This window comes from Eleginops maclovinus, chromosome 2 (genome assembly GCF_036324505.1).
Source record: "Eleginops maclovinus isolate JMC-PN-2008 ecotype Puerto Natales chromosome 2, JC_Emac_rtc_rv5, whole genome shotgun sequence".
Lineage (NCBI taxonomy): Eukaryota > Metazoa > Chordata > Actinopteri > Perciformes > Eleginopidae > Eleginops > Eleginops maclovinus.
The window spans coordinates 7,452,119-7,461,732 of NC_086350.1; the positions used below are offsets into that span (position 1 = coordinate 7,452,119).

Below are 9,614 nucleotides of genomic sequence, written 5' to 3' on the forward strand. Positions count from 1 at the left end.
GACAGCCCTCCTGAAGTGCGGTTGTCCAAACAAAACACTTGGCACACCAAGAGCCTTCCCTGTTCGTTTTTCTCTCTAAATCTACTTATTATTAAAGTTTCAAATGCAGTACGTGACACAGACAAAACATTAACGCCCTGATCTGAAAAACGAGTATCTCAAAGAGGAAGTGCTACCTTCTTCTTTGCCACATCCTCTCTGTGCTTACAGTATCTTCCCTTTCGACCCTGTGACATGTTATTTTCTTTTCAAGCAGGGCTTTGAAATTGAGTGCAGTCAGACCCTTTACGCTGATACACTTCACAGGAGGTGGTATTTTGTTAGATTGCAGCTTTCTCCACTTCTTATACGTCTGTTTTGACAGCTTGTGGAGTTGACATCAGATAAGGAACTTACTTCAGCGAAAGTCACCCAGTTCTGTTGAATCGCTCTCAAGAGTTTTAAAGGTAAGGTTATTTAAAAATACTTATTGTTTATGACCTTGTTTAAAAGTTACTGTCAACCTCAGGAAAAGGAAGCACCACATATACAAAACACACAGGAAGAAAAGCCTCTCTAACCACCGGTAGCTTCTCTCTTCTCCTGATACAGGAAACAACACTTTGACACACTCCAGGTCACGTCTGTTTTGTCAGAGCGTGTTATGTGTTCACTTTCATTTGTCTTTTACTGTGTGATTCACAAATGTGAGGTAAAGCCCTGCAGATCTGTGGGGTATCTACAGTACTTGATCTGTTGAGCATGCTGCTAAAAAAGACAAAAGGAAGTTAGGAAATTAACCATCTTCCTTTTTCACTTTCACAAGATTTTCACCAGTTCTGATGTGTTTTAGAGATTAACTATTAACACCCTCAGACAAAACAACTTTCAAAACCCAACTCGAGAAATCCATTGGGTATAAGACTGTTTTACTTTTACCTGGAAAACAGAAGTGTAGAGGTACAAGACTTTCATGCAACAATAAGCTGCACTCAGCTTCTCCGCTGCTGGTCTCGAGTAACTACCCTGCAGCAGTTTGAAATTGAGGACACTTACTGAGACGTTGTTGAAAGAGACTTTCTGCAAAACATGTTGATGGAAAAAGTGTTTCTTTATTATTCTCTGGGTTATTTTCAAGCTCTTTCTCTCAGCAGATTTCGCTGACAGGTGTTGAAAATCTCACCCTGAGGAAAAGCGATGGAGGCTGCCGTCTTTGAGTGTCACAAAGAGGAAGAGACTGTGGACATCAAGTCTTTTCAGGGTATGTGTGCATTCAGTAAACGGCTTCATATCAGGCAATGATTATCAAGACTTGTTGAATACATTACGTTTGTCTTGATGAAATATTCACAACTACATGTGCATTGAACTAGTTCTTAGTGGCTGCAATAGTTCCTCCTGAAATAGGAAGGTTTAAGATCATTTAATATTGAAAAGATACTTATTCTGAGTTACCCTCTGTAACCTGCAGACTGTATTTGGTTAATCCTTCTAATGCACATCAATTGTTGTATCTTCATTATTTGCCAACTGTTGTTTTCAGGTCATTGTGTGCTGTATGAGCAAAACTTTTCTTACAATAGTTTGAATATGAAAGAACAATAATGCACAATGTATGTTTGGTATGACTTATTTCACAGCTCATGCAAGTTTCAGGAATGCAGCTAATTACTTTTCATACCGTATGGAAATGAAATTAAAAATGCATGTAGGGCACGCATTTAAAAGTGTAAAGTATATGTGTATATTGCATTGAAGGCGCAAACACTAGGGATGTTGCCTTTCAATAAATAAAATATTTGACGTTCTAGGATGATAAAAGAGCTGTTAATTACAACGTTTTAACATTTAAAAGTCTATAAAATAAGAAAATGTCATTGACGGACTTGTATATGCACACAGAAGGGAAGCAGAAGCTCATTCAGCCAACGTCTTTAAAAGATCCCACACTTGCAAAGCTAAAAGAGGTAAGACATTCTACATAAGCTTTATCTGAATCTCTATCTTCTATTATACATTTACTGTAACATCAGAACTCATCCTGGACCTCACAGGGAGTGTGTCCTGAGTGGGCTGGAGATGAATGCTACTCAGAAAATACATTACAGAGCCTGCATGTATATTTGTGCAGAGAAGAGCATGAATAATATCTGCCTCAAGGAGAGAGGTGGAAGGATCAGTGAAATTTTAATGAACATAATTATCAGAGGTGATGGGAGACAGATGTGAGAGCCACAGTGAGAAGTCGGCACAGTCTGCTGGTTCTGACTTTAAAACAAGGTTTACATTAGAAAAGCAGAAGCAGCACGATTGCTTCATGCAAGCGGCAGTGAATTAATAAATAACACAATAAGCCTGACATGTATGATGTAGAGTCGGGAAAACAAAAACAAATACATTTATCAGCTAAGGGGTATTTTGTATTTGTCATGATTTCCATCCCCTTCAGGATCGTATTATCTCTGAAAATCGATGGACAGTATTAATAAAGAAGGAGGTTTCATGCTGTTTTTTCATTTACACATTTGAAATGTATGCAAGCACTGTTTGATGTATCTGACTGTGTGATTCATTGTATTTTGGTAGGCACTGGTAAATTGGATCAATAGCACTTTGAAACCAGAGCACATAGTGGTTAGGAGTCTGGAGGAGGATCTGTACGACGGTCTGGTGCTTCATCACATGCTGTGTGAGTCAATGCACATTTGAAAGGTTGTGCTGTAATATATTATTGCTTACTTCCATTTAATCATTTAATTTGAAGCTAGAAAAATAACCAATGTTTGCCATTGTTGTTCGCTATAAAGCTTGACAGTCATTGTCAGTAAAACTATAATAATAAAGAGAGTTTTTTGGATCTCCACAGCCAGGTTGGCCGGTGTGCATGTGTCTGTGGAGGAGATGGCACTGACTATCCCTGCCCAAATACGCAAGCTGGGAATGATCCTGGAGGAGTTGGACCAGAGACTGGGCCTGCAGGACGACAGCCGGATCAAGTGGAACGTCAAACGTGAGTCATGCAGCTGACTGGGCTTCATCAACGAAAGCAACAAATGTTCCTTTCTGGCAATCGACTTTAAATTACAACAGGATTTGGTGCTGGTGCCATGTTGGCTTACACCAACTGTGAGGGACTTTGGTGGAGATAAACACGATCGGGTTCTGTTTCTCGTCACCTGTCAGTGGATTATTTGTCTTTGTGCTTGGATAGAAAACCAACTAACAGCCCCAATTTTTATTTTATAAGCAGCTGAACACTAAGCTAGGAGTATCCTCCTGCTCTTTTTCTTCTTGCTCTTGTTCTTTTTCTTTTTCTTGTTGTTGTTGTTGTTGTTCTTCTTCTTTTTCTTCTTCTTCTTGTTCTTCTTCTTCTTCTTCTTCTTCTTCTTCTTCTTGTTCTTGTTCTTTTTTTTTACACTCCCTTCAGCAACTGTAGTATTTGTTACAGCAGCAAAGGCGGAAGTCAGGTGAAGAAGTATAATGACCAACATTTATCTACAGAGGGGATCATCCACTTATCAGAAGATCAGCCATTTAAACCCCTGCTCCTCTAGTCTGCATGTTGATGTGTCGTTGGACCAGATACTGAACCCCAAATTCCACCCGAAGGCACAGACCTTGTTTTCAGCGTGTGTGAATCTGCATTACATTAGATCCTGATGAGCAGGTTGGCACGACATACAGTACGTCAGCCCTTGTGTGGGTGAATGTAGTGTCAAAAGGCTTCGAATGGTAGAAAGACAGGTCTGAAGGGGTCAAAACTCCAGCAACAAATAACAACTTAACTGTGAGATCAACTGATGTGTTTTGTTCTCACAATGTGTGAGTACATTCAGCTGGAGTTTTGACCTTTTAAGACTAATATAATGTACCTATTGTACAAATGCATTACATTGATATTGCTGAAAAATGAGTACCAAAAATGTAATAAAAAAATAGGCTTAAAATGTATTTATTTTTAAGAATTGTATCTCAAGTTTTCAGTATTGTTTTTGATTTCACTTGGTTGTTCATTTATGCATGAGATTCAAATCCTTTTGGCCTGTCTTTGTTGCTTTTCTGGGAGGTGATGATATCTGTCATATCAGGAGCAAGCAAGTCATTTTTTTTTGTGTGTGTTTGTTTTGTTCTCTGCGGTTCGCCTGTCAGTCATCCACAACAAAGACCTTTTGGCCACTATTCATCTGCTGGTTGCCATGGTGAGAACTTTCCAGCCTGATCTAGATTTGCCTCCCAATGTGAACGTTGAAGTTATTGTTATGGAGGTGAGTTTCAGCACTTTTCCCCCCCTGCTTCAAACCTTAGTCTAAAACACACCTTGTGGAATTGCTTCTCAATTTTGGTTTATCTTCATGCAGGTGAGCAAAACTGGAATCAAATCCGATGTACAGACAGAGGCCCTGACAGACGAGAGGTGGGCAGATTGTTGTCCCGTGTGATTCTGTGTATGTCTGAAAACAGCTCATATGTTTTTGTCTTTTTCAACAGGGAAGCAGGCTCAGACTTCCTCAGCAAGAATGAAAGTGGGTAAAAAAAAAAGTGTCGCAGGTGGAGCCGATATGACATTTTGAATGTCGTTGTAGCAGCATTTAAGCCCTCGTTGACATTGACACATTTTTCTGGCTGTCTTTTTACCCAGGGGAAGATCCCATCGAGAAGCTGCTGAAGCTTGAGGCTCACAAGGTCAACACGGTGAAGAAGGTACAATAAGGAGAGAAGCAGTTAACTCTCTCATCTCCACCGGTGGTAAAAGAGCAATTGTTGTGGTGTCAAGACTAAAAAGATGTTTCCTGAAACATTTCCCTCTTTGGTATTTTGTAGTAAGTAATTAAACCAAATAGCAATTTCAAGTAGAGTTTGAAAACAATTCTTCTCATTATTGATTCCTTTTAATTAATTTATTTAAGAATTTAGCATTTTTTATACATTAATATGTCAGCTTAATGAGATCAACATGTATCTTAAACTGCCTAACCTTTTATTTATTTATATTTTACAGGCTATTTTATACTTTGTCAACCAGAACATGAAAACCTTGGGTCTGCAGGTGGCCGAAATGGACAAACAGGTAAAAAAAACCACAACAAAAATCTGCGAAACAACATTGTTTAGGGCCAATAATAAAAGACTCCTTCCCTGATGTTATATAACCTTCCCCGGATTTTATCACCTTCCAATATCTGGTGTATCTTCTGTCTAGTTTGCTGACGGCGTGATTCTGCTGCTGCTGATCGGACAGCTGGAAGGCTTCTTCGTCCGCTCTGTGACTTCAACCTGACACCTGTCAGTCAGCCTGAGATGGTACAGTATGAATTCAATATGGATGGTGTGTAGCTTCCTGATACTTTGTAAGGGGAAATAATCCTCAGAAAGTTGATACTGTAATCATTATTCTGCCTGTAGGTGTTCACAGATTATTGATGATTGTTCTATTTCAAAGTTACTACTGTAAGATCATAACACTATTTTTCAATTTCTAATTTAAAGTTATTTAATTTTCCACATCAGGAAGATAAGCTACATTTCTGAAGGCTGATCTCAAATCGGGCCTGTTACAGTAGAAGATATGATTAAATTAATATTTTACTATTCCCATATAAAAGTAGATGCATAATTACCTCTGTGTCACTTCTAATGATATCTTTGATCTCACTTTACTTGAAGATTTAGGACAAGTCTATGAAAAAGTTATGATTCTTTTATCATAGATATGAAGAGTTAATGAATAACTTACTACAGTATGAAAAAGACACTGGGACACTCCATTTGATATCTTGAAACTAAAAAGCTTCAGGATACAAACACAATATTTCATATCCTGAGTCATAATAGGTTTTGGGAGATAATATCTCAAATAGATTTAATATGTGCTAATTATATCTGTATGATGACCTCTAATGCCACATTTCTATTGAATTCCCCCCCCCCCCCCCCCCATTTAACAGCCAAATATTAAGTTTTGATATCATAAATACTTCAAATTCAACCAATAGGACATGTTTATGTGCATTGATATATTAATGAATCCAGTGCAATGATATAATAAACGTTATTCTAAAATTAACCTTTATACATGATGAGTTATTTTACTTATTACTTAGTTATTTTAAGCGAATACTTTTGTACTTTTACAACATCATAAATACTTCTTTCTCCCACTAAATTGATTGTTGGCTATACATTTTACTACTCACAAATACTGTCCTCTAAAGCAACAGTTATACAGTTTGTATTTTTACCCATTTGTCAGTGCTGTTTATTTTAATACAAAATAAACAGATATAACATTACATTCAAAAATTCATCAACAAAGTGTTTGACATTTTCTCTTATCCCCGACCTTCTAGGTTCACAATGTGACCTTGGCTTTGGACCTCCTTAATGATTTAGGCCTGAAAGTGTCCAGTATTGATCCACAAGGTGAGGAAATAACACACATAATCTATACACACTCTGCGTTGTTGACAACAGATTTTACTCAAATTAAAATGCCAGGCACAGACCATGAAAACACAGAAGTGTCGGCGAGTGAAATGATTGCAACAGAAAAACAGCAGAGCTCCAAGACAAGCAACTAATTCAGATGATATCAAATATCAGGGGCATTTATCTGTGTGACAGGAAAACGCCGGAATCAGTTTGTGTATTAGGCGAAGGGGGAGGGGGGTTGTTGTGCCGGTAGTTGGAGTTAATCCACAGTGCTCGCTGGAGTGTGGGTTTGACAGTGTTTTGGAGGGAAAGATGGAATTGCTTACGGAATATAAATGAGTGGGACTGGTGTCTCGATAAGTATCACTGCTGATGATTGGCTCGGTCCAGGGTCATCATCATTCTTTTAGGGAGGAGAGGCGAAGGGAAACGGTCTCTAGGGGACCATGGTGCCCAATGATAGACACAGCGATTTAAACTCTTACTTTGGCTGCATCTACTGTGTGTGTGTGTGTGTGTGTGTGTGTGTGTGTGTGTGTGTGTGTGTGTGTGTGTGTGTGTGTGTGTGTGTGTGTGTGTGTGTGTGTGTGTGTGTGTGTGTGTGTGTGTGTGTGTGTGTGTGTGTGTGTGTGTTACGGGAGATATGTTATCTGTATTTATGAGCTGTGCTACTGTATCTAGTTATCAGACAGATCCGAAAAATATTCTGATTTCATCTGTAAAAAGTCCTCATTAAAGTTCCTGTTTGTCAGTTTAAATTTGCAGCTGCCATGTTATCTGATTTCTAAGCGTAAAATCAGAAGTTCATGATTTGTGGCATAAACTTACAAGTATTAGCAATCATGTAAATAATTACACAACTGTGAGAGCATTACGTTGTGGGCATCTTTGGGGAATTTCTGGTTTAAATAACATGAGCATATAGTTCTTGGCACGCTATTTGAACTAAAAATGTAAATAGGGAAACAGAATTGGCACCTATTAAGTACGTTTTCACTTCAAGTTTATTAAAAAACGAATAAAAACATAAAATAAAATAAATATCAAAATCCTTCAATATTTTAACACGCACAAAACCTGGTTTATGAAGAGATGTTTTTCCCAGTTTGTTGTTGAAAAGCCTGCACTGAGCCCTGACGACAAACAACCCTCGGGATGAACTGTAACACCAACATCGGTAATGCTCCTGTTGCTGAATGAAAGCAAATCCCAGCCTCCAGGTTGCAATAAAATATATAAATCCTGCATAAAAGGCGTGTTGTAGACTGTTATTGCAGCATGTTAAAGCCTGTGGGTTTTTTTAGAGATTGAGATCAACAATGACATATGGATGTAATGTTTGGGCCTCCACTTTTGGTCATGTGGAGTAAATCAATAAAAAAGGAAGAAGAGTGAAATAGAGTGACTGACTCAGTGAGGTACCGACTTATCTAAGTGTGTGAATCAATCAATATCAGCTGGATCTACTTCACTTCCCTGCTGATCCATTATTGACAAGACCTTCTCCGTGTTCTCCCCACTTCCCCACAATATTGCCTGCCAGCCATACAGCCTGTAATTGTAAAGTAAATCTCCAACATGATATCTGTTCATGTAAAAATGAGCACAATTAATCTAAGCCAGGAGCAAGGGGCTAATTTAATCAATTTTTTGTGCCTTTTTAATTACCGGCATAATTGCTGTGATGGAAAGAGGAACTAAGGGTCTAAAATGGGAGCGTGCTGTGTGCGTTAACTGGGTTATCCAATGGTGGAGTCCATCTTAATGTCACTTTCATTCAGTTACTGTCTCTCACAACAGAGTGCAATTTTATACCAAGGACGTATTGATGAAATTTCCATCCAATGTTCTGAGCTTCTGATCTATGGCCTGTAAGGATGGATTTTGTGATTAATTATTAGCTAATATTCGTAAAAGCATTTCACTGCATTAGTGACTTGGTGGGTGCATTATAAATACACATTAAATGTTTCCTGACAGATATCGTGTCTCAGGACGTCACTGCAACCTTGAAGGTCCTGTACGCTCTGTTCAAGAAGCACAAAGGGAAATGAGAGACGAAGAGGAGCTCAACAACCTGGAAAACAAACAGAGTGGAAGTGTTTGGCCAGCTGGTGGTTTCTTCTGTAAATACTGTATATTATTTAAATGTTTTTTTAAGACATATTGCGGATGCTTTCATGCTGCTTTAAAATAAGAAAGGATGGGGGTATGATATCATTTAATATATGGGTAAACACTTTAAAGCTGTCTCTACTAGAAGACAGTCATAGTGTTGCGCTCTATGAAAGATGACATCCATTGTTGTGTAAAGGGTGAAATAGGAGCTAGAAAGGGAAGTTGAAGCCCTGCTTACAGTATTTTCTCACCTTCACACAGCTGACCAATCTCTGTGTGAAGTGGGTGTGAATAATCAATCATTGGTTTTGAAAAAGAGTCAGAAATTGTTGGACACAGCTTTCCTAATCTAATGTCTCTAAGATGTGGGGGGAGGTCGTTTCTGAAGCCATTTAACCATCTGTAAAGTACAGTTGTGAAGGACTATATTGGTTCCTGGAAATGATTCCAGATCCTTCTTTATTAACACTTTAATTTGGTTCTATCATACTGTACATGGTGTGGATGTAAGTGAAGCCCAGTGTCCTTTATTCAACCATATATTGCTCTCTTTACACCACTTTATTTCCATTTCAGTTTGACACCGCTGCAACATGGCCCTTTTAATTCTCGCTTTAGGAAACCATCGTCCTTGAGTGCCTCCTCTCAAATAAACAATGTGAATGTATTCTCTGCTTCCTCTATGTGTTCCTGCTGACAGGCTGCGACCTCCTCTTTTTGTAGTCTGTGGAGGCTTTTGTCATTTCTGTCTCCCTTTTTTTGTTTGCCAATGAATTGTTCACAACTCAATGTCACACATGTGGATAGAGTGCGGCAGGCAGCCTTGGAGGGAGGCTCGAAAATGAGAGCCAGACAATAGATGTGATTTCATCAAAGCCTTTTAGTTACGTGTTTAATAAAAAATAAAAAAGTGGACTAGCACTGGAAAAATCCACTCAATTATCCTCTGGTGTTGCAAAGAGGGGTAATTTCTGTGTTTGAAATAAATGCACACCATTCGTGACTTTTTAAATTATAACATCCCACCAGCGTTGCCTCTCTGGTTTAGTTTGGTATATTTAGCTTGTGTATGAGCAAATTGCAGCGTG

The 9,614-nt window shown here is 38.5% G+C and overlaps 1 protein-coding gene across 1 annotated transcript; it reads left to right on the forward strand.

The window, feature by feature from the left end:
• Positions 1–196: 196 nt before the first annotated feature.
• On the forward strand, positions 197–9,193 carry parvg (parvin, gamma). The gene is given in 14 exon segments (XM_063910413.1): positions 197–446; positions 1,134–1,240; positions 1,882–1,946; positions 2,566–2,668; positions 2,846–2,989; positions 4,129–4,244; positions 4,338–4,393; positions 4,468–4,502; positions 4,619–4,680; positions 4,979–5,047; positions 5,180–5,231; positions 5,234–5,280; positions 6,327–6,399; positions 8,389–9,193. Coding segments are annotated over 13 exon segments (960 nt in total). The 5' UTR covers positions 197–446; positions 1,134–1,176; the 3' UTR covers positions 8,463–9,193.
• The last annotated feature ends 421 nt before the right edge of the window (positions 9,194–9,614 follow it).